Here is a 24,071-nt window from a genome sequence, read left to right on the forward strand (position 1 = left end):
AAAAAAAAAAAAAAAAAAAAAAAAAAAAAAAAAAAAAAAAAAAAAGAAGAGTGAAGCAAAACTCCCAAATATATAAATATACAGAGAAACAGAACAGAGCGAAATCGGAGGAGGAGAGAGAGAGAGAGAAAGAGAGAGGAAATCGGAGAAGACGATGGAACCGAAGAAAGTGGCGATAATCGGCGCCGGAGTAAGCGGACTAGCGGCTAGCAAGTTCACTCTATCCAAAGGATTCATTCCGATAGTCTTCGAGGCGAGAGGCGCCATTGGCGGTGTTTGGACCGAGACGCTGCAGACGACGGCGCTGCAGACGCCGAAAGAGATGTACCGGTTCTCCGATTTCCCCTGGCCGAAATCGGTGACGGAAGAGTTTCCTAAGTACAATCAAGTTCTCGATTACCTCAAATCTTACGCCGACCATTTCGGATTGATGAAGCACATCCGATTTAACACGAAAGTCATGAGTATCGACTGTGAAGGCTGCTCCGACGACGAGATTGACCGTTGGACTCTTTGGGGCGGCTCCGGCGAGGCTTTCGGTGAACGCCGTAAATGGAGGCTCAATGTCGTTGATGCTCGGACTAATGATCCACTTGAGGTGAGTTTATCATTTGCCTTTTCAACACGTATATCGATTCCTTACCATTTTGATTTTTCTACATTTTTTTTTAAACTCTTGATTTTATATTTTCTACATTTTTTTTATTTACATTTAATTAAATTATTAAATCTCACAAAAAAATTATATAATATAAAATATTAAAAAAAAATATATATATATATGTGTGTTAATAAAAATTTAAAATAACAAATTAAAAGTTAAAAAAAAAACGAAAAATTACATGTCTATAATTAAAATTTAACTTTTACGACATAAATACTTTTAAATTATATAATTATTAGCTATGGTATTAATTTATAAATATTCAAGATACGGTGAGATTCTGGTCATATTTTTAATGATTTTCATAAATATTTTATGAAATCAAGTTTAAGAAAATTAGATGAATTGTTGGTATAATGTTGGAATAAAAGGAGAAAATTGAGGCAAAATTCTTTGGTAGAAAATTGTAAAAACCAAAGGGAATAACATAATATTCAAATATTAAGATTATTTTATTTGAAAAAATGGACAAAATTATTGAATTTGTATGGGATGATACTCCAAATCTCATCATCTTTGTCTTTACCATTGTATTATTTGTTATCTCTTCCGTGTTTTCTATAATATTTTAATCTAATATTATAAATAAACCACACCCGATGAGAGCGTCGGATGTCCATTTTAAGCACTGAACAGGGAAGAATTCCCGTTTAGACATGGAATAGAGAAAGTGAAAAATACTTTTTACCCGATAGATAAATAGGGTCGGAGACGAAATTATATTCTCCATCCCTACTCGCCCCATTTTAAATAAATATATTTTCAATATATATATATATATATATATAAAAGCTATGATAATATTAAAGTTAAAGGTTAAAGACTGTAATGTTAAAATTTAAAATTTAAAAAGTTATAGAGGAGAGGGATGAAATATATTAATTTATTTTTTACAATTTTTAATAAAAAATATATTAAAAAATGAACATTTTAAAAGAATAATAAATACGTAAAAATTAATGATAATATTTTTTTTATGTCTAATAATCTATTTAATATTTTTTTTAAAAACTTTAATAATTAAAGACCTTTTAATTACAAAATTAGAATGTGATATATTTAGAAGACATTTTGAAAGTTTAGGATGAAAATTAAAAAAATAAATTAAAAAGTATATATATATATATTAAAGACAAGGGCGTGGGGATGTGCAGGAGATTGTGGTGGACTTCGTTATACTCTGCATCGGAAGATTTAGCGACGTTCCGAACATCCCTGAATTCCCTCCTAATGGCGGCCCTGAAGCTTTCAAATCCGGCAAAGTTCTTCACTCTCTCCAGTATTCCGCCATGGATTTCGACACTGCTTCCAAGCTCATCAAGGACAAGCAAGTCACCGTCGTCGGTCTCCAGAAGTCCGCTCTTGATCTCGCCATGGAATGCGCCAATGCCAATGGTGATTTTCCCTCCATTTCTCCTTCTCTTTCTCAGTTCCTTATTCTTCTTTTTCTCTGATTTGCAGGTCCGAAGAATCCCTGCACCCTGCTCTTTAGAACCGCGCACTGGAACCTTCCTGATCATCATCCATGGGGAATCCCTTTGACTTTTCTCTATATGAGTCGATTCGCCGAGCTTCTCATTCACAAGCCTGGCGAGAGCTTTCTCCTCTATCTCCTCGCCGTTATTCTTTCCCCAATTGTAATTATCACCTCTCCCTCTCGCTCGCTCTATTCTTTTTGTCTGTTTTGAATCTCTAGGGTTTTTATTGTGTTTTTTTTTTTTTTTCTCTCTGTAGAGATGGTTGTTCGCGAAGATTGTCGAAACCTACGCAACGAGGAAGCACGGACTGGCCAAATACGGCATGGTTCCAACCCATGGCTTTCTGCAAGACATCAGTTCATGTTTACTTGCAAGCTTGCCTGAGAAATTCTACGAAAAAGTGGACGAAGGAAGCATTATATTGAAGAAATCACAGAGTTTCTGGTTCTGTGAAGACGGTATTATGATTGAAGGAGAAACCAAACCGATTCGCTCAGATTTGGTCATTTTGGCTACTGGATTTAGAGGTGATCAAAAGCTTAAACAAATCTTTACTTCCGCTACTTTTCGGGATTGCATGACATTTAACGATTCAGTGATTCCCTTGTACAGGTTAGTCTTTCGTTTGAATCTATATCCCTGTTTCACCCCCTTCAACTTTTGAATTGCTATGACATTATCTTGAATTGTTTAGTTACTTGATAGCTGGTTAAAGATGAGACTAGTATGCTGTTTGAGATATTGTACTTTTACCAGACTAGATATTGGTAGCAATCCATATCATATAATTGTAGTCTAAAGTAGAACATCTGCTCTGAGATCCCAATCAGTTGGAGAGGAGATGATGCATTATTTATAAGGGTGTGAAAATCTCTCCCTAGTAGACACGTTTTAGAACGGTGAGACTGTCTATGTAACGGGCCAAAGCGAACAATATTTGCTAGTAGTAGGTTTGGACCATTACAAATGTTATTAGAGCCAGACATCGGGTAATGTGCCAACGAGGACATTGGGCCTCTAAGGGGGGTGGATTGTGAGATCCCATGTCAGTTGGAGAAGGGAATAAAGTATTCTTTATAAGGGTGTGGAAACCTCTCCCTAGTAGACGCATTTTAAAACCGTGAGGCTGACGACAATATGTAATGGGTGAAAGTAGACAATATTTACTAGAGGTGGGTTTGGGTCATTGCATCTGCAATGACTCGAGTAAAAATGACCTTTAGCCAAATCCATACTTGTCTAGTAGGGTCATTGAAAAAATTATTCAATGTACTTGCCTCTCTTAAATGTAGATTCGAAATCAACTCTTTGAAATATTTACTTGCAAGTTTTCTCGCATATATTCGTGTGTACATAACTATAGCGACCCTCTCCCATCATTTCTCCAAATGGGTAACAAAGAGACTGAAAACATGGGGTGGCCTATTGAAACTATGATTCTTATTCCTTCATATTGAATTTCTATCAGGTTCTCAGTTGTTCTAATAGGATTCTTTGAGTGTCTAGTGGAAGTTTATGGGGCTATTAACTTGGATTACTTTATGACAATGTGCTACGTTTCCTTCACATATTAGAATTAGTAAAAGAAAATGTATAGCAAATCCTGCAAAATGGAAATGATTTCATTGCCTTCTATTGTGGATTTACAATGAGGTATTGGTTGAGAACTGCAAATGTTCTTGCGCTTGATGAGTTTCTGATTGATGTTTATGTCACATTTGATCAGGCAATGCATTCATCCCAGAATCCCACAGCTAGCTGTGATTGGGTTTACAGAAAGCCCTTCAAACTTGTTCACCTCCGAGCTGCGGTGCCGATGGGTGGTGGAGTTTCTGGACGGCACGTTCAAGCTACCAAGCATCAAGGAGATGGAGAAGGACATAGCCAACTGGGAGAATAGCTTGACGTATTACTCAGGCCCTTTCGCCAAGCGAGCTTGCCTTGCCATTGTGCATATTTGGTACAGTGATCTGCTCTGCAAGGACATGGGGTGGAACCCCATGAGGAAAAAGGGCCTTTTTGCGAACTTGTTTGTGCCTCATGGTCCTTCAGATTATGCCACTCCTTGAAAATTAGGGGGAAAAAGGGGCTAGCTATTCGCCCTATCATATCCAATAACAATTGCATTTCCTTAGCCCCAATAAGAAAGTAATGCAATTTGAACGCCTCCATTTGGTTCTTCTGGTTAGTCAAGCTGTGTTTTTTTTCCTTTTTTTTGTACACATCGTTATGAACCAAATTAGTGAGAGATTGAATAAAATATGATGTTATTTCGTAGAATAAATGCTCTCGTTATTTTAGTTCAAATGACAAAATTTGGGTCGGTTTGAGTGTAATGTATATCCCTATTTCTAATCGACTTGGTTGCCAAGTCTTTTTTGTCCGTCTTAAGATAGTATAACTAACGATATCTATTTATGTTTACTACAAATTTCGAATTTGTATGTAAAACTAGATCTTGATCAAATATGTGAAATCCCACTTCGGTTGGGGTCGGTTGTAATCTCTGGGGAGGATAATGAATCATTCTTTATAAGGGTGTGGTAATTTCTCTCTAGCATACGTGTTCTAAAAACTTTGAGGGGAACCTCGAAGGAGAAAGTCCAAAGAGGAACATATTTGATAGCGGTGGACTTAGGGCAGTTACAAATAGTATCCAAGCTAGACATCGAACGATGTGCTAGTGATGAGGCTCACGACGTTGTGCCAGTAAGGACGCTGAACCTGAAGGGGGTGGATTGGAGGTTCCCACCTCGATTGGAGAAGAGAATAAGTGTGAGTGAGGACGCTGGACCTCGAAGGGGGTGAATTGTGAGATCCCACATGAGTAGGGAGGAGAATCAATCATTCTTTATAAGGGCGTGGAAACCTCTCCCTAGTTGACACGTTCTAAAAACTTTGAGTGGAAGTTCGAAAGAGAAAACCCATTGTCCCTAACTAAGCACACAACGCATACACACGTTCAGAAAAATTTGCAAGAATTAGTAGACTAAATAGAATCATCACGTTCTAAACTCATCTCATAAGCACAAATTAGAGACAATTAGAGACATTCATGACATGCTCACATCTTATGCATACGTCTACAATCTTTAATACATTTCACGTACATTTATTACACTAAGCACATTATGGTATAATCAACGTGCTTTGCATAATTAATGACAAGTTACAACTTGTTTAGGAGCGGTACGTGATTGAGCCCTAACCATAAAAAGAGTGGATAAGATGCTCAATTTTGTCCATGGAATGAATTTCTCAATATATTTTAATTAAAAGGGTCAATTTTGCATGAAAAATATCCCCATAATAATGGAAATAAATGGTTCATGTTCTATCAAAACCAAAGCCCTTCGGAATATAAAACAACCCACCGGAACACAGACAGAGCAGCGGAGAGGGAGAATCGGAGAAGACGATGGAACCGAAGAAAGTGGCGATAATCGGTGCCGGAGTGAGCGGACTAGCTGCCTGCAAATTCACTCTATCCAAAGGATTCATTCCGATCGTCTTCGAGGCGAGAGGCGCCATTGGCGGCGTTTGGACCGAGACGCTGCAGACGACGGCGCTTCAGACCCCGAAAGACATGTACCGATTCTCCGATTTCCCGTGGCCGAAATCGGTGACCGAAGAATTTCCGAAGTACAATCAAGTTCTCGATTACCTCAAATCTTACGCCGACCATTTCGGATTGATGAAGCACATCAGATTTAACACGAGAGTCCTGAGTATCGACTATGAAGGCTGCTCCGATGAGGAACTTGACAGTTGGAATCTTTGGAGCGGCTCCGGCGAGGCCTTCGGTGACCGGCGGAAGTGGCGGCTCAACGTCGTCGATGCTCACACTAATGATCCAATCGAGGTTAGATCGTCGTTAATTTTTAAATTTTAATCTAATAAATCATTATTTTCTTTAATATAAACATAATTTAACTTTTTTTTTTATAGTAAAATCCTAAATTGGAAATTTAGATTTTATTTTTAAATTTTTTTGACACGTTGGAATGTCCACGTGTAAATATATGGGAAGAAAAGAACAAAATTAATTGAATTTGTATGGTATGGGAGTCCACATCTTATCAACTTTGTCTTTTCCTATTGCATTATTTGTTATGTTTTTTTCTTTATCAATAATATATTAATTTATCCGATTGCGACGGTTGAACTATTCTCAAATTGACATTAACTTAACTGACTATGATGGTTGAACTATGCTCAAATTGATATTAACTTAACTAACTACGACGGTTGAACTATGCTCAAATTGACATTAACTTAAGTGACGATGAAGATATTGTTTTTTTAATATAAATAATAATTAATTGTATAGAGCATTTTTTTAAGGATGTTTTTGTTAGGAACAACCAATGGTACCTTATTGTTCACTTTTAGTATAAGTTCACAACTATCTGCTGATTGTTTAACATCAGTCAGTTCATCCTAGCTAAGGTAGATCACCCCAGTTCGGGTCCATAAGTAGTACCAATTGTCCCATGAAGACTCGCTTTTGCTACGACTTCTATGGGTTCCCTTAACCAAGACATTGTCTATGTGTCGTTGGCTCATTCTTTAATAGGCACGCGGTCAGAGTCTTGATCTCCTCCCACTGTTTGGAAGCTTACGGTTTCATGTTGTTTTTGCTTATGAATTCTGGAAAGGACCTTGTCCCGAAAACTAAAAGCAAAATCACGAGAGCTTAAGCTTAAAGTGGATAATATCGTATCATTATGGAGATTTGTCGTAAAGTTCGAATTTTTTTATTGGGAAATTATGTTGGAAGAACTAATGGAAGCGTGGAGATTTGCAGGAGATGGTGGTGGACTTTGTTATACTCTGCATTGGAAGATTCAGCGACGTTCCAAACATCCCGGAATTCCCTCCTAATGGCGGCCCTGAAGCATTCAAATCCGGCAAAGTTCTTCATTCTCTCCAGTATTCCGCCATGGATTTCGACACTGCTTCCAACCTCATCAAGAACAAGCAAGTCACTGTCGTCGGTTTCCAGAAATCCGCTCTCGATCTCGCCATGGAATGCGCCAATACCAACGGTGGATTCATCCTTACAAAACCCACCTCTCAATTCCTCTTAATCTCTCTCAGTTTCATGTTCTTGAATCTCTAATTTGCAGGTCCGAAGAATCCCTGCACTGTTCTCTACAAAACCGCCCACTGGAACCTCCCCGATAATCATCCATGGGGAATCCCCTTGTCATTCCTCTACATGAACCGATTCGCTGAGCTTCTCATTCACAAACCTGGCGAGAATTTCATTCTCTATCTCCTCGCTGTTCTTCTTTCCCCAATTGTAATCATCCCCTGTTTTGCTCTGTTTTCTCTGTTTGTTCTGTTTTTTCTCTGTTTTGCACTTTTTTTTTCTGTTTTTGTACTGGTCCAAGCCCATCGTCGCTAGCCGATAATGTCATTTTTGGGCTTTCTTTCAGGCTTCCCCTCAACGCTTTAAAATGCGTCTCTTAGGTGAAGGATGCATACACTGCTAGGCATGCGAAGTATCGTTATATTTTACGTAATGTTGCTGTGACGGTTACTAATTTTGATCAGTATCTGGCATAAAGGACCATTGTAAAATTTAAAGAATTTAAATTGTCCAAAGAGGACAATACATGGTGGGTTTGGGCCATTCCAAATGGTCCAGAGGCAGACACTGGGCGTTGTGCTACCGAGGAGACTTCTCAAAGGGGGATAGACACGAGGGGGTATGCCAGTAAGGATGCTAGCCCACGAAGGGGGTGGATTTGGTGGGGTCCCATATTGATTGGGGAAAGGAATGAGTGTCAACAAGGATGTTGGGCCCTGAAGTGAGTGGATTTGGTGGGGTCCCACATCGAGTAGAGAAAGAAACGAATGCCAGTGAGTACGTTGGGCCCTAAAGGGGGTGGATCACCTTTATAAGAGTGTGGAAACCTCTCTCTACTAGACGCGTTTTAAAGCCTCGAGAGAAAGCCTAAAGAGGACAATATATACTAGCTGTGAACTTGGGCCGTTACCGTTTTGATCTGTTTTGCTCCATTTTTCTCTGGTTGCTCTATTTTGCTCTGTTTCTCTCTATGTTTGCTCTGTTTTTGCTCTGTTTTTGCTCTGTTTTCCTCTGTTTTAAGTACGGTTTTGTCTTCACAGAGATGGTTTTTCGCGAAGATCGTGGAAACCCACGCAAAAAAGAAGCACAAACTCGCCAAATACGGCATGATTCCAACCCACAGCTTCCTACAAGACATCAGTTCATGTCAACTCGCAAGCTTACCCGAAAAATTCTACGAAAAAGTAGACGAAGGAAGCATTATACTAAAGAAATCACCAAATTTCATGTTCTGCGAAGAGGGTATCACAATTCAAGGACAAACCAAACCAATCCGCACAGATTTAGTCATTTTAGCAACAGGGTTCCGAGGCGATCAAAAGCTCAAACAAATCTTCACCTCTGCAACTCACCGGAATCACATGACATTCCGCGATGCAGTAAATCCCTTATACAGGCAATGCATTCATCCCAGAATCCCGCAGCTAGCAGTAATTGGGTTTACAGAGAGCCCTTCAAACATGTTCACCTCGGAGATTCGATGCCGGTGGGTGGCGGAGTTTCTCGCCGGCACGTTCAAGCTGCCGAGCATCAAGGAGATGGAGAAGGACATAGCCAATTGGGAGAAGATATTGAAGCATTACTCAGGCCCTTTCTCGAAGCGAGCTTGTTTTGCCACTTTGCATATTTGGTACAATGATCAGCTCTGCAACGACATCGGGTGGAACCCCAAGAGGAAGAAGGGCTTCTTTGCTAACTTGTTTGTTCCTTTTAGCCCTTTGGATTATGCTTCCCCTTGAAAAAGTTGAGGGATATTCAATAAAAAGTGCATTGCCATACCCATAATAAAGGCCATGCACTTTCAACTCGTTCGGTTTCTGTGTCATGAACACACCCGACATGGTTATTAGTGCAATCTTGAACCGTATGTTATTGGTGTACTTGAAAAGTATGTTCCAGACATAATCTAAATAGTTTATGGTATATGGATAAGGTTGGGTGGATCTTGTGGTGGTAATAGTATTGATATGGTCCATTTTATAATTAGGTAATAGTTCGAGTCCACTGACAGTAAATATTTATGTAATGGTGTGAGTATCATGGTTTTAAAATGGGTTTACTGTGGGGAGGGTCTAGCTCTACTCTGACTAGTGTCTTGCAGTGTGTGACTGGCTTTGATATCATTTGTAACAGCTTAAGCACACTGCTAGTAAATATTGTTTGTGTATCGTTGTCAGCTAGATGCGTTGTAGAACTATGAGGCTGATGGGGATATGTAACGGGCCAAAGCGGACAATGTTTACTACTGGTGGGTTTAGGCCGTTACAAACGGTATTAGAGCTAGACACTGGGTGGTGTTCCAGCGAGTACGTTTGGCCCATAAGGAGTGGATTGTGAGAACCCACATTGATTGGGGAGGGGAACGAAACATTTCTTATAAGGGTGTGGAAAAGACGTGTTTTAAAAACTGTGAGCCTTACAACGATACGTAACGGGCCAAAGCGGACAATATTTATTAGTGGTGAGCTTGAGGTGTTACAAATTATTACAAATGATTTGATCTATATCTTTTATATGGTGACATGCGAGGTATCTTATACAATGAGTACGTATAAAATTAAACCACGAAATATTTAATTTTTTAAAAATTTATCAATTTAGAATATTAATATTTCATAACGTGGAGTTATGACTTCTGCTTATAAGGATTTGTCTTTTGATTTGCACGTTTTTTAAGATAGAGCGTATGTTAAAACTTTTTAAAATTTAGCGGTATTATTGACCTGAGCAAAAATTAATAGTTTCGGGATATTTTTTGCAACTTAACTTATTACACAACCGTTCAAACAAAAATTAGGTACGAAAAAACGAAATTAAATAACAATGCTAAAATACAAACTATCGAAAAGGGTATCGTAGGGTACAATAGTTACCTTTTTATCGACGGTTCGGGTAGTGTTTCTTTTGAGAATGGTAGCTGACCGATTAGATTCCGTTAAAATTCGCAAATCATTTATTGACTGTCGATTAGGTCAAATTATGGTCACATGTTGGTCATAAAGCTAAACGAAAGTTGAATATCGTTCAATCTCGATTAATTTTGTTCGTTCGTGGTTACATTTTGATCGGTACGAGTAATTCTACAACCTCAAAAACATAGAAGCTAGTCGAATAATTAAAACAATTACATCACATGCCACTATAATTTCAACTTAAATTAGGCAAACCATTATTTGTAAGGAAAATAACCAAATTATAATAAATAATGCAAAATAACTTTATATTATATATTATATGATTCAAATCAATTATAAACTCAATAATCAAAATAATCAAATCTTTAATATTAATAAATAATGCAAAATGATTATAATATATGATTCAAATCAATTCCAAATATAATAATCAAAATAACCCAATCTTTAATATTAATAAATAATACAAAATTATTATATTATATGATTCAAATCAAAATAACCCAATCATTAATATTAAAATAATTACATTATTTTCTTTTTTAAGTTAGTTGAATATAAAATTCCGCTAGTTTAGATTTTTTTTTCTAGTTGAATCAATAGAAAATAAAAAAATTCGATTTTTCTTTCCGGGTTAATAAAAAACTCGACCAAACCAAAAATAAGGTTACAATCCAATCATACCCGAACCAACAAACTAACGTGTAAATAAAAGCTGAGTTGAATTAGGTTCTGAACTCTATTCGGGTTACCAACTTAAACAAAAAAAAATTTACACTTTTAATCAGTACTTACATTTTACTAAAATACACCCGTTCACATATTTTCATATACTATTTATGAAAGCAACGTATACTCACCCTTTAAGCGAGCTTCCTCATTTAGGAGTTCCGTCCATCAATGATCAGCTCTCGAACTCTCAAATTATTATCGGGATAATATACTCAACTTTTTCGATCGGTTTATATGAATTTCTAGATATATCCCTTTTAAAATCTTTATTTTACTAAGTGCGAAACGGACATAAATAGCCCATTCGCTACCCACCGAAACAGAGAGAACGAAATCGGAAGACGGGGAGAGAGAGAGAGAGAGAGAATCGGAGAAGACGATGGAACCGAAGAAAGTGGCGATCATCGGAGCCGGAGTAAGCGGACTAGTGGCCTGCAAATTCACTCTATCCAAAGGATTCATTCCGATTGTCTTGGAGGCGAGAGGCGATATTGGCGGCGTTTGGACGGAGACGCTGCAGACGACGGCGCTGCAGACGCCGAAAAAGTTGTACGAGTTTTCCGATTTTCCGTGGCCGAAATCGGTGACTGAAGATTTTCCTAAGTATGATAAAGTTCTCGATTACATCAAATCTTACGCCGACCATTTCGGATTGTTGAAGCACATCAGATTCAACACGAAAGTCCTCAGTATTGACTGTGAAGGCTGCTCCGACGAGGAACTTGAAGGTTGGACTCTTTGGGGCGGCACCGGCGAGGCTTTCAGTGAACGGCGGAAATGGAGGATCAACGTCGTTGATGCTCGGACTAATGTTCCATTAGAGGTGAGTTTATCATTGCCTCTTCTTACTACGACAACACGAAAATATCATTTCTCTTCCAAAAAAAATGAAAACGTGGCAGTACGGTGGGGCCCACCTTCAATAATTTTACCTTTTCATCTTAAATTATTTTCCTTTTTTTTAATTAAATCAAAAGTTAATATTTAAAATTTAGTCAATTTAGTATAATTATATTTAATTTTTAAAATTATGATATTCAAACTCAAAAATCATTCTTGATTTTTAATTGATTTTATTTTAAAATTTTAATAAAAGTTTTTTTTTCTCTAAAATTTATGTCCATCTCTAATTTTATTTATTCTTTTTTTTATAATGTTTATCTCTAATTTTATTTATTTATCTTTTTTTTTTATAATATTTATCTCTAATTTTCGTGGCCACTAGCTCCAATAATTTCTTAAATTTAGTACGAAATGCAATGCCTTGAAGTTATGGGAATGGATGATGAATGGTTGGTTTTCTATTTTTTTTAAATTATTGAACGGTCACAAAATCTTATCCACTTTATCTTTTATTACTCCATTTTTTTTATTTAAGTTAAATTATTATTTAATTTTTTACGAATAAAATTGACAATTTAATTTATTATATCAGGTTTGTTTTCAAAAATATATTAAATAATTAATATAATTTAGGGTAACAAGAAAAATAACTAATTTTTAACAAACACAAAATTTTAATAATTTAATAATAAAAAAACCCAAGGCAAAATAAATAAATAAATAATGGGAATTTAGGTTGGCCCACCAAGATCTGTTTTTTAGTTTAATAATAATTGAGATTCTTTGTCCATGGTACCAAAATTAATTAATTTATTAGAGATATTTTAGGATTTTTTTTAAAATTTTTTAATTTTTATGTTAGATAAAAATCAATGGTGGGATTCTTTTCTCGAGAGAGAAGAATAAAGAAAGAAAAGACAAATATTAATAAACCACTAAACTGTGTTAATAAAAATTTATACTTCATACCTGCCACGTCATTTTTTTTCCTCCGTGGATAAAAGATTATTTAGGAGCATTTAATTATTTTAATTTGGGGATATTTTGTTAAATTTTAATTTAGTGTTTAAATTTAGTTGATGTATTAATATAATTAATTTTAATTTAATTTTTATTGAATATGTTTATTAATATAAATATTTATATTAAAAGAGAGACGTGAAATTAAGGTATTTTTAAGATTTATTAGTGTTAACTATAATTAATTAATTAAGGTAGAGACCTTGTAGCTTAGCAGGAGCTAACAACAATGGCGTGGGGATTTGCAGGAGGTGGTGGTGGACTTCGTTATACTCTGCATCGGAAGATTCAGCGACGTTCCAAACATCCCTGAGTTCCCTCCCAATGGAGGTCCTGAAGCTTTCAAAGCCGGTAAGGTTCTTCACTCTCTCCAGTATTCCGCCATGGATTTCGACAGTGCTTCCAATCTCATCAAGGACAAGCAAGTCACCGTCATCGGTTTCCAGAAATCCGGTCTTGACCTCGCCATGGAATGCGCCAATATCAATGGTAATTTTCTCTCTCCAATCTTCCCTCTCTTTCTCTCTCTCGCGCGCTTTCAATTTCTTCTTCTTCTTCCTCTTCTCGCTGATTTGCAGGCCCGAAGAAGCCGTGCACGGTGGTCTTCAGAACTGCGCACTGGACCATTCCCGATTTCTGTCCATGGGGGATCCCTATAGGTTTTCTCTACATGAACCGATTCTCTCAGCTTCTGATTCACAAACCTGGCGAGAGCTTCCTTCTCTATCTTCTCGCGATTCTGCTTTCTCCAATTGTAATTTCCATCTCTCTACCTCTCTATTTTCCTCTCTTCGTCTGTGTATTTTGAAGATTTAGGGTTCTGTCTTTACAGAGATGGTTATTCTCGAAGATCGTGGAGACTCACGTGATCAAGAAGCACAGATTAAGCAAATACGGGATGGTGCCGGATCAAAGCTTCTTGCAGGACCTGAGCTCATGTTTATTTGCAACGTTGCCTGAGAAATTGTACGAAAAAGTGGATGAAGGAAGCATAATTTTGAAGAAATCGCCGAGTTTTGTCTTCTGTGAAGAGGGGATCATGATCAAAGGAGAAACCAAACCGATTCCCTCAGATTTAGTCATTTTGGCTACTGGATTTAGAGGTGATCAAAAGCTTAAACAAATCTTCACTTCTTCTACCTTACGGGATTACATGACGTTCCACGATCCACCGGTTCCCATGTACAGGTTTGTCGTTTGTTCTTCCCAGAATCTCTGTTGAATTGCTATGAAAATTCTCTTGATCTTTTGAGTTTGAAACCTTAAACTTGGTTTGAGCTGGTGAATCTGAAAGATGACATTAGTATAAGCTGGTTGAGTTGTTTAAGCTTTACTAGACTGGATATTGGTAGGATCTAAGTTAGATTGCAGAACTAAAATCAGAAGAACATGAAATGGTTTTCATTCTAGAACTAAGAGAATCTTAGATCCATGCATTGATTTATCATAACAGAGGAGACCCCGATGGATTACATTACAAGTTTAGTCTTATCTTATCTTATCGTACAAAAATGAGATATGCATTTTTAAGGATTATTAAGAGGAGTAGTCCTCCCACATTGGCTAATTAAGAGGAAGATTATGAATTTATAAGGAATACTATCTTCATTGGTACGAAACCTTTTGGGGAAACCAAAAGCAAAGCCACGAGAGCTTATGTTCAAAGTGGACAATATCATACTATTGTTCTATTGTGGAGAGTCATGGTTCCTAACAATGTTATTATATATGTCATGAGTGATAGAGAAATAGATTGAGTTATCTCTTCCTTCGTCAAAGAAAAGGTCTATCTAGCTTGCATGATCCAATCGTTGAGCCCAACAAATTTCTACAATAAGTTTATGTAGACCCTAGTGTAGTTTCCTATCCATGGTAAATGGGTAGAGTGAATAACTATGAACTTTCAAGTTCGTTTTGTCGATATTGCCTTCGGCGGCGGATTTAGAGCATTTTCTAGTCAATAACACAAAAGGAGTAGTTTTCATGTCAACTACGGAAGCCAAGTACGACACATTACATATTTGGTGTTGTCTATTATGTGACGACTTTGTTTGATAATGATTTGGTTGCGATCTTTATTAAGAAAACTAGGTGTTCTTAACCAAATTTCATTTAAGAGTTTTGTTACATTTGTTCAGGCTATGCATCCATCCCAGAATTCCACAGCTAGCTGTGGTTGGATATTCAGAGAGCGCTTCAAACTTGTTCACTTCGGAGATGCGATGTCGATGGCTAGCGGAGTTTTTGGACGGGACGTTCAAGCTACCGAGCATCAAGGAGATGGAGAAGGACATAGCGGAGTGGGATAAGTGTATAAAGCTTTACTCAGGCCCTTACTTCAACCGAGGTTGCATCGCCAGTTTGCATGTTTGTTACTGTGATCAGCTCTGCAAGGACATGGGATGGAACCCCAAGAGGAAGAAGGGCTTCCTTGCTGACTTGTTTCTGCCTTATGGCCCTGTAGACTATGCCTCCCCTTAAGCCAAATCAACCCTGGTTCGATTAGGCCGATCGTCACAATAAGACCGATAGTATTTTGCTGTTGGATGTATCAAAAGTGTACTTTATTTATATCTTTCTTTAAAAATGTTATATCACTGAGATATGTACGAGACAAGAATTTAGTCACCATTCTACTTACGTTCTTAGCCCATGTAATAATCTGAGGTGTTACGTTGACCTAGAAAGAGTCCCGTGCTGATTGATGTGTATCGATACTCCAAAACACCATAATATTTAAGTCAATACTTAGATCGATGTGATATCTAGCCAAGCGGGCGGGTAACAGTATTCCTGCTCTTTTCAACATAGCCAAGGTTGTCTGAGCCTGAGCCCTTTGGGTATTCTACATTGGGCTTATCACCCAATCCCCTTTACTAATGTCATAATTGCCTACCATTTTTATTTTTATTTTTTTTTACTCTTAATTCAGCTAATAAATATTATATATATATATATATATATATATAAATAAAGCCATAATGCCAAAAGGAAAAAGAAAAAAAAAATCCAATTAAATTATTCATATTTGACCAAGAATTTAAAAGTAAGCAAAATATGGTCAGCCTTCCAAATTTATTTGACATATTTATTGTCAATCTTTTAACTTAAGAATATTAATTAAAGTTTTAATATTCTTAAGTTAATATATATATATATATATGATTATCTTAATCTTATTTATTTTCATAATTATATTTTCTATTATTTATTTTTAAACCATTATTCAAGATATAATTTTAATATAAATTGAATCCCAAAATTGAAGTTAAATGGTGGCAAATAAATAAATAAATAAATAGTATTTGACCATATAAAAAAGGATTGGAAACCTCCAAAAACATCCAAAGTTTGATCCAACTATTTCATAACCTAATCCTAAACAAAATTAGTTGTAATCTCTAATTTTAAATTAATTAATTTAGACTTTCATTTTTGGTTTTACACTTTAAAAAATTTCAAGAGTTCAATATTATAATAATGTATGATCTCAATGATGTTCCTACTTTTTACCTACATATTTTTATAATTATTATTATTACTATTAAGATTTAATTAATGTACGGATGATATTAATCTAAGATATATGTAACTACAAAATTTAGATCGGGATTTAAAGTCTGAAACAATATATGATCCTGCATTCAAACATGAATCCTAGTACAAGATGTTTCAACCGGTTGAAAAAAAATTACAAGAGGACACTCAATATAAGATTTTTTTGACATATATTCTAGTACATTGGAGACTGTAACAAAACATTTCTTATAGGAGTGTGGAAACCTCTCCCTAATAGACGTGTTTTAAAATTGCGAAGTTTACGGTGATATATAACGAGCCAAAGCGGACAATATCGGCTAGTGGTGGGTTTGGGTTGTTACATAACCTAGGACGTAGACTCTATTCATGTCCTTTCAACGTGTTTTATCCTCGTTGTATGCTTTGTAAACAAATTTACAAACGATTACCCAATATAAGATTATTTGACATGGATCCTAGCACAGGAGATAACTTAGGATATAGTCTCGATTCATGTCCTTTCAACATGTTTTATTTTCACTCGTATATTGTCTAAAAAATTTGTTTTATAATCTTAATTGGATATCAAAATATATTAATTAATATAGAAATTAAAAAACAATTACTATATTATAAATATACAAATAAGATTTAAAAAATATCTTATAAATTTTGGTTCAACCATTTTACCTAAAGCACCCAACATTTTAAATGGAAGGAAATTAATTTTAATTTGAATAAAAACACAAAACTTTATTTATTTTTTCTTTTTTAATTTCACAACATTTTATTTTATTTTTCTCTAATTAGCCGACATAAAATTTACATTTATATCTAATAAATTAGTTAATTTTTAAATATTTTCAACACTTTTTTATTTTTATTAAAAAAAAAACCTAATATTTTCATTGCATTTATAAATTTGAAATAATTTTACCTTGCTTTTATTTTTACCTACCCACAAACTTCTTCTCTCCTACTTTTTACTCCACCAAATTTTTTACCGAAAAGTAAAAAATAAAAAAAAAAATAAAAATATAAAAGCTAATTACTCAAGAAAATTCGTTATGTACGAGAAATTCCAAAATTATTTTTCAAAATAAAATCAATATCGATTTAACTTTAATGAGAGTAAATCACAATATTCAAACGCTTTTTTGAATTTTTTTAAAGTCACTATTATTATTAAATTTTAAATTTTAAATTTTAATTCCCATTTTCTCCCAAGAAATTATTCTTTACTTGGATTCCGATTTAAATAAATAAATAAAAGATAAGGCATTTATACATTTCAATTTTCTCAAGCAATCCCACGTGGATTTAACTTTAAAAAATAAAACCCACAAATAATTTTTAAATCAAACTTAAAAAATAATAAATCACAAAACCCACGTCGTCAAGCGTGTAAAACAAACTCAAAACGACAACGTCATGACTCGCCAGGCTGATTCTTCTCCCACTCGTGTCAATGCGCGTGTACTTCAAACTCCTCATCATTTCACCTTCTGCTCTGTTCTCCTCCCACTGGCCAAACCTAACACGCGCCATGATTTTGCGTCAGCCTTGTCCGAAACTCCAAATAATAAATTTAAAAAATGAAAATAGATTTGTGAGAGCACGTGAGCCGCACGTGAACATGGAATGATAAACCTGGCCCAAACACTCGCCGTGGAAATTACAAACGCCGTGTAGAGGCAGTAATCGTCTGTAGCCGCTCATACAGTAGTTTCAAATTTTCGTTTCTTTTTGTATTATTTTGGCCAATCAGGAAGAGTCGTCTCCTTTCCTTCCACCTTTTGTTTTGGATATTGGATTTGACTTTTAAATAAATTTTATAATAATTAATAAATTATTTCTAAAATTTTCAACGCTTCATTTTCTATTATTTTAGTTATTAAAAATTAATTTAAACCTAATTTTTTAATTACAAAAATTTATAAAAGCCACTTTTGAAATTAATTTCAAATTGGGAACTATTTTGGATTTTAAAATGGGACTTTCATAAATTAAGAAAATTAGATATTCTCCTAAATAATTTTCCTCAAATTTAAAAATAATTTTTTACCCATTTAAATATATATATTTTTATTTAAACTTACAGTAACCGCCCTACCAATGTGTTGCTGCTCAACGATAATAACTAAGCCAATTCAATTTATGCATCTCGTTCGCAAGCTCACCTATTTAAAACGTACAATCTAGAGTTCTAAGCCGTTCTAAGCCTCACAGTCTCGTAGCCCTTTAGCCCCAGTTTCTTCGAGCTTATCATAGGACCTAACCCAATGGTTGGATTCACATTTTCGAGCTTCTTTAACCTCGTCTCAACCATTGATGTCATGTGATCTAGATCTTTTAAGCTCGTCTCTATTGTTTGGTTCATCAGAGTTCATGTAGTTTAGTTTTACTCTTGATTCAAGTCACAACTAGGTGAGACGTTACGTCATATATATTCGAACTCTAGTACATATACGACCTTTGAGCGTTAAATATCTTACTATTAGTTATCGACTCTTTAGCAGTTCTTAATTAGTCATAGCTATGACCCCTATGCCAACTATCTCGATATCATGTGACCCCTATCTCTCTAAACAGGAAGATTTTCTAAATAAGCCCACCCCTACATAATAACCCGAAGACACTACAAATCATGTGCATATAAGGCAGGATCTATATGCATCTAAGGAAACTGTAATTTGCATAACTAAAGAACCTATAATATTTTCCTGTTTTAAAGTTTACATGTATACTTTATTCATTCATAAACAAGAACTTCACACACACAAGCAGTCACGTGCTTTATCAAGCCAATACTCAATTCAAGCTCGGGTCTAGCCAAATTAGGGTATTTTTCTTTTTCAAGTTCTCTAAAATCTCTTAATTAGACAATAAAACATATTAATGTAAAAAGAAAAAAAAAAAGGTCAAATCAATCCAACGGTAACGATCGAGTTTTCCACGGTGTTGCAAAATTTCAGTGGGCTTTCCTTGTCTAACTCCATTATCCATCACTTACTAATCAATAACCTGAATAAAAATCTGACTTAACACGAGTTAATTAAACATTTCTCCCTTCTCTCTCGGTTTCAAACACTCATGTTCGTGAAAAACTTAATTTTAATAAAATTAACGAGTTTGTGAAAATCATTATTATTATTTTTTTTTTAAAAGCCTAAGTTTATATAGTCTAATTTAATGAAATTAAAAAATTTCCCACCCAAAAGTATTATGTTTGGTATATTAATAGAAATAGAAAAATAAAAACATTATGGTAAAAAATTATTATAAAGTTTCCAACTCCAAAAAGAATATAAAATGATAATGTTCAACCTCCCTTCATTTTATTTATTTAATTTAAAAATAAATATGGCTCGAATTTGGTGAGATTCCAATATAACTAAATATAAATAATATTGTAAAATCAATTATATATTATTTATTATATTATTACTATTTAAAATATAAACACAACAGAAAATAAGTTTTAAAATGTCGGTATTTATAAATAAACGGTGTGAGCAGCCGCAGAGGATCAGAACCCCTCACACAAAGATTTTGGGTGCGATTAGTTCGAGGTGTGAACCGAGTTAGACTCAACAGTTTAACATTCTCTCTTTCTCTCTCTACAAATTTTTTTTTAGTTTAATTGTTTTCTTTTTTCGTTTAATTGTTATTTTATTTATTTTATTTTATTTTGGGAGAAAGTTTATATAGAATTGCTGATACTCGCCGTCTTCATTGTCGTCGAAGTAGGCGACTCGGTCCTCTGTGGAAACCAACCATCGCCCGCTGGATGTTCTGCTCCGCCGTGTTGTATCTATATTGTGTTGTTGTTGTTGCTCTGATTCTCTGATCGCCATGAGTAAGAAGCGACGGTCTGATGCTGATACGCCTTTCCCCGGTCTTCGCCAGCTTCTCTGTGATGTTTTCTTCCGTCGCCGGCGTTTCTACTATCATGTTTTGCCGCTTCTCTCTGCACTTGCTGGTTGTGTTTTTGTTTGCTTTGTTGCTCTGTTTCTTCTTGTTGCTTCACCTGTTGTTCATCGTGATCATCTTCACTTGACTCTCTTTCATGGCGGAAGCTCGGTACGGCTGATTCTCTGTTCTTGCGCTGTTTTGGTATTTATTACTTATTGTGTGTTTGTTTTTGTTATATTGTTTGTGTGTTTTTCTTATATTTTCAGATAGACCAAGGCATTGAGGATGAATCGAGTTCTAATTTGGAAATGAAATCAATCGTCGGCGTTTCGGTATGGAATTTGTGTATTGTTCGATCGGAGAATTTGAGCTCTGGTTTTTGTGTCTTTGAGACTTCGAATATTTGATTCTTGAATTTTCTTATGCCGTGTTTGTTCAACAATGTGTAGGGAAGTGGAGGCAGATTCGAACGTGATGTATGGGTCACGGATCAATCGAGTTTCTTCTATGGCTGTAGCAATGCTAGCAAGAAGTTCACACGTACAGTACCGAATTCTACGGTTCAATTTTGATACTTATTACCTAGAATTTAGGCTTTTCTTTGTTCAATTTGAATATAGATTGTATAATTCCTTTTCAATTTTTCAATGAGGGTTAACTTTGTTCCACGCGGCTCTTCCTTAAATCTGACCTGTGTTCTATTAAGTGCAGCGGCCGCTGAGAAAACCGATCCCGACAGATACTTGTTGATTACTACGAGTGGAGGCCTTAATCAGCAAAGAACAGGGGTAAGCCCTGTCTACTACTCAATCCCGGATTTATTGCAGTTATCGTTTTGGAGATAGTAAAGTTGTCAATTAGTTGTAAATTTTAAAAATTAGTTCATTGATGGAATTGATCATCCTATTCAAACATTCTTTCTCATTTCCCAATAAATTCTTGATTTATCACCAAAAAAAATATAAAAACAAAAAATTATCTGGCTTTGGTTGACTGGAATAAGTTGCCAAATATATATATTTCTATTGGAATCGTATATGTGCTGGCTCAGTTTTTTTCTTTTGGTATTTAATCAACATGGTGAAGGATCCAACTGGACAGTGCCTTACCTTGTTTGCGCCTTAATTATACCTGGATATTTGAATGATCAAATGAAATTCCACGCACAGTTAATAATGAGTTGCAGCTTTTAAATTGATGTCAGTTGTCTTCTATATGAATCTTGAAACATGCGTTTTTTTTCCCTTTCTGCGAATTGTAAACAACGCATTTGGGTGTTCTTGTCTCGTTCTTTCCATAATATGTTAGAAATATGGATGCAGATAACAGATGCTGTTGTTGCAGCTTACATTTTGAATGCCACTCTAGTTGTTCCCAAGCTGGATCAAAATTCATTTTGGAAGGATAGCAGGTTTCTAATAAATACTTTTCAATCACATCCTTTTTTAGGCTACTTTTCTAATTGTCATTAATGTGGTGGAAGTAAACTTGGTAAATGTATGGTATTTATATCCAAATGGTGTTTGATGCAGCAATTTTGCAGAAATTTTTGATGAGGACTGGTTTATTAAATTTCTCTCGAATGATGTTCAAATCATCAAAGATTTACCAATGGAAGTTGGGAAAACTTTGACTCCTCATAGGATGCGTGTTCCAAGGAAGTGTGATCCAGAATGCTATGAAAAACATGTTCTTCCTGTTCTTAAAAAGAAGCATGTAAGTATGCAGTTCAGTGCAAACTTATGCACGTTTTAGCAAGTCATTAATACTGCCACTATACTCTGTGTTATCATTGGTGCTAGTCAAGGCCTTATCTGATTTGGTATGAAAATTGCCCGTTTGAGGAGTAAATTATTTGCAACTCCAATAAATATCTCAATGCTCATTACTGCGTGGTGTGTCTGTATAATTTAATCGGGCTTTAACACTAGTCCATTCCTAGGTGTTCTTCATGATCACTTGTCATGTGTTGTGTGTATGTGCCATGTGTAGGTCGATTGTCCTTTTTAGTTTTGTGAAAGCATTTTGATAATTGAAAATCTGGGTCAAGTTAGTAAGGTTTTCTTTTTCTCTCTGCAGGCTGTTCGGCTTGGAAAATTTGATTATAGGCTTTCAAATAGGTTGACAACTGACTTACAGAAGTTAAGATGCAGAGTTAACTATCATGCTTTAAAGTTTACTGAAGAGATCAATGAAATGGGCCAAACATTGGTTGAGAGGATGAAGATCAAAAGCAAACATTTTATTGCCCTACATTTGAGGTGATTCAATCAAGATTCTTTACTGCTTCTAACAAGATCATAGCTGAATGCAGATTTAAGTAATGCGATTAGATGAATTTCAATTTACTTATTTAGTTTGTACTATTGTGATGGCATAACTTGATATAGCTGAACTCAAATTTAAGCTGTAGAACCTAAAAGATCTTTGGAACATTTTTGTGAATGGAAATTTGGAGGTTTGTTGATGTAAGTTTGGGTATCATCATATAGGTTTGAGCCTGACATGCTTGCATTTTCTGGCTGTTATTATGGTGGGGGACAAGATGAGAAGGAAGAACTTGGAAAAATTCGAAAGAGATGGAAAAGCTTACATGTAAGGTTTCATGTTGTTCAAGAAAACCATCATCTAATTAACGCAGTAGACACTAATCTGGATTGGAATTTGGAATATGAAATCTCATCCTCTGTGATTTGCAGGCAAGCAATCCCGATAAGGAACGAAGGCAGGGAAGATGCCCTCTTACTCCCGAAGAAGTCGGTCTGATGCTTCGAGGGCTCGGCTTCGGAAGTGATGTGCACCTTTATGTGGCATCTGGTGAAGTATATGGAGGAGAAGAAACTCTAGCTCCACTGAAAGCAATGTTTCCAAATTACCATACCAAGGAGACTCTAGCCAGCCCTGAAGAGTTGACACCCTTTTTGCCATTTTCGTCTCGTATGGCTGCGATCGACTTCATTGTTTGTGACGAAAGCAATGTTTTTGTCTCGAACAACAATGGGAACATGGCTAAGATTTTAGCAGGACGAAGGTACATTACGTTCACGTTGCACCCTTATCAATCCTCTTACTAACATCTTTAAGCAACTAATCCAATTCCGAACTTGGTCGAAACCTTTCTTGCTTTACACAATGAGTAATCAAGTACATTTCCTTGTTGTAGGAGATACTTCGGTCATAAACCAACCATCCGTCCGAACGCTAAAAAGCTGAACCGACTATTCATGGACCGAAACAACATGACATGGGAACAATTTTCATCCAAGGTCCAATCTTATCAAGTTGGCTTCATGGGAGAGCCAAATGAGGTGAAGCCAGGGAGAGGTGAGTTCCATGAAAACCCATCAGCCTGCATTTGCGGGAATTATGACTCAAATGTCATGAGTGACCCATCTCATGTCAACCAAATTCATCACAACCACACCGAAGACGTCAATGAAAACAACCATGGCTACAACGAAACGAGCAATTCGACAAAAGAACAAACCGCGACAGAAGACGACCAAGAATGGACTGGATTGGAATATTTAGACATCGGAAACGACTTGGGAGAGAGAAGATTGCACACTCTCATTAACTCTGATCTTGGCGTTCGACCCAAACCCGAACAACCAGAATTGGAAGAGTTATTTTCAGACTAAAAAGACGGTTAGTTCAATCCAACTTTGACCAATTTTTTTAGGGGGTAATCTTTTGTTACCCTTACAAATGCATAAAACACTTTTCACAGTAATAGGGATAGAAAGGTTTGCATTCTGTACATAAACTGTTGTGGGGGAAACAATACAGCTTGACATAGGCTTTGAAATTTGTACATGAAGGAACCATTTAGATAGAGAATTACAAGGCAAAAAAGGTTCTAGTTTTGCTTTTTTTTTTTTTTTTTTTTT

The 24,071-nt window shown here is 35.7% G+C and overlaps 4 protein-coding genes across 7 annotated transcripts in view; all 4 read left to right on the forward strand.

The window, feature by feature from the left end:
* The first annotated feature begins 92 nt into the window (after positions 1 to 92).
* On the forward strand, positions 93 to 4,445 carry LOC111451753 (probable flavin-containing monooxygenase 1). The gene is made up of 5 exons (XM_023092291.1): positions 93 to 598; positions 1,819 to 2,059; positions 2,126 to 2,301; positions 2,399 to 2,754; positions 3,869 to 4,445. Exons 1-5 carry the CDS (start codon positions 155 to 157, stop codon positions 4,209 to 4,211), a joined length of 1,560 nt encoding a protein of 519 aa, XP_022948059.1. The 5' UTR covers positions 93 to 154; the 3' UTR covers positions 4,212 to 4,445.
* Positions 4,446 to 5,464: 1,019 nt separating this feature from the next.
* LOC111451754 (probable flavin-containing monooxygenase 1) lies at positions 5,465 to 9,160 on the forward strand. Its single transcript, XM_023092292.1, has 4 exons — positions 5,465 to 6,004; positions 6,950 to 7,190; positions 7,272 to 7,447; positions 8,278 to 9,160. Exons 1-4 carry the CDS (start codon positions 5,561 to 5,563, stop codon positions 8,974 to 8,976), a joined length of 1,560 nt encoding a protein of 519 aa, XP_022948060.1. The 5' UTR covers positions 5,465 to 5,560; the 3' UTR covers positions 8,977 to 9,160.
* Positions 9,161 to 11,168: 2,008 nt separating this feature from the next.
* LOC111451752 (probable flavin-containing monooxygenase 1) lies at positions 11,169 to 15,523 on the forward strand. Its single transcript, XM_023092289.1, has 5 exons — positions 11,169 to 11,707; positions 12,996 to 13,236; positions 13,326 to 13,501; positions 13,580 to 13,935; positions 14,886 to 15,523. Exons 1-5 carry the CDS (start codon positions 11,264 to 11,266, stop codon positions 15,226 to 15,228), a joined length of 1,560 nt encoding a protein of 519 aa, XP_022948057.1. The 5' UTR covers positions 11,169 to 11,263; the 3' UTR covers positions 15,229 to 15,523.
* A 4,433-nt stretch (positions 15,524 to 19,956) lies between these two features.
* Positions 19,957 to 24,071, forward strand: part of LOC111451493 (protein ROOT HAIR SPECIFIC 17-like) — a 5,389-nt gene continuing 1,274 nt past the window's right edge. For 3 of the 4 annotated variants that reach the window (XM_023091941.1, XM_023091940.1, XM_023091942.1), the window contains exons 1-10: positions 19,957 to 20,349; positions 20,448 to 20,513; positions 20,631 to 20,721; positions 20,893 to 20,969; positions 21,504 to 21,592; positions 21,714 to 21,897; positions 22,261 to 22,442; positions 22,674 to 22,776; positions 22,881 to 23,212; positions 23,345 to 23,829. In XM_023091941.1, coding sequence (XP_022947709.1) covers positions 20,122 to 20,349; positions 20,448 to 20,513; positions 20,631 to 20,721; positions 20,893 to 20,969; positions 21,504 to 21,592; positions 21,714 to 21,897; positions 22,261 to 22,442; positions 22,674 to 22,776; positions 22,881 to 23,212; positions 23,345 to 23,822 — 1,830 coding nt within the window. In that variant the 5' untranslated portion in view covers positions 19,957 to 20,121 and the 3' untranslated portion in view covers positions 23,823 to 23,829. Of the gene's footprint in view, positions 20,350 to 20,447; positions 20,514 to 20,630; positions 20,722 to 20,892; positions 20,970 to 21,503; positions 21,593 to 21,713; positions 21,898 to 22,260; positions 22,443 to 22,673; positions 22,777 to 22,880; positions 23,213 to 23,344; positions 24,053 to 24,071 lie in introns of those variants that run through there. The other variant, XM_023091939.1, reaches the window with a different exon arrangement.

This window comes from Cucurbita moschata, unplaced genomic scaffold (genome assembly GCF_002738365.1).
Source record: "Cucurbita moschata cultivar Rifu unplaced genomic scaffold, Cmos_1.0 Cmo_Scf00013, whole genome shotgun sequence".
Taxonomy (NCBI): domain Eukaryota; kingdom Viridiplantae; phylum Streptophyta; class Magnoliopsida; order Cucurbitales; family Cucurbitaceae; genus Cucurbita; species Cucurbita moschata.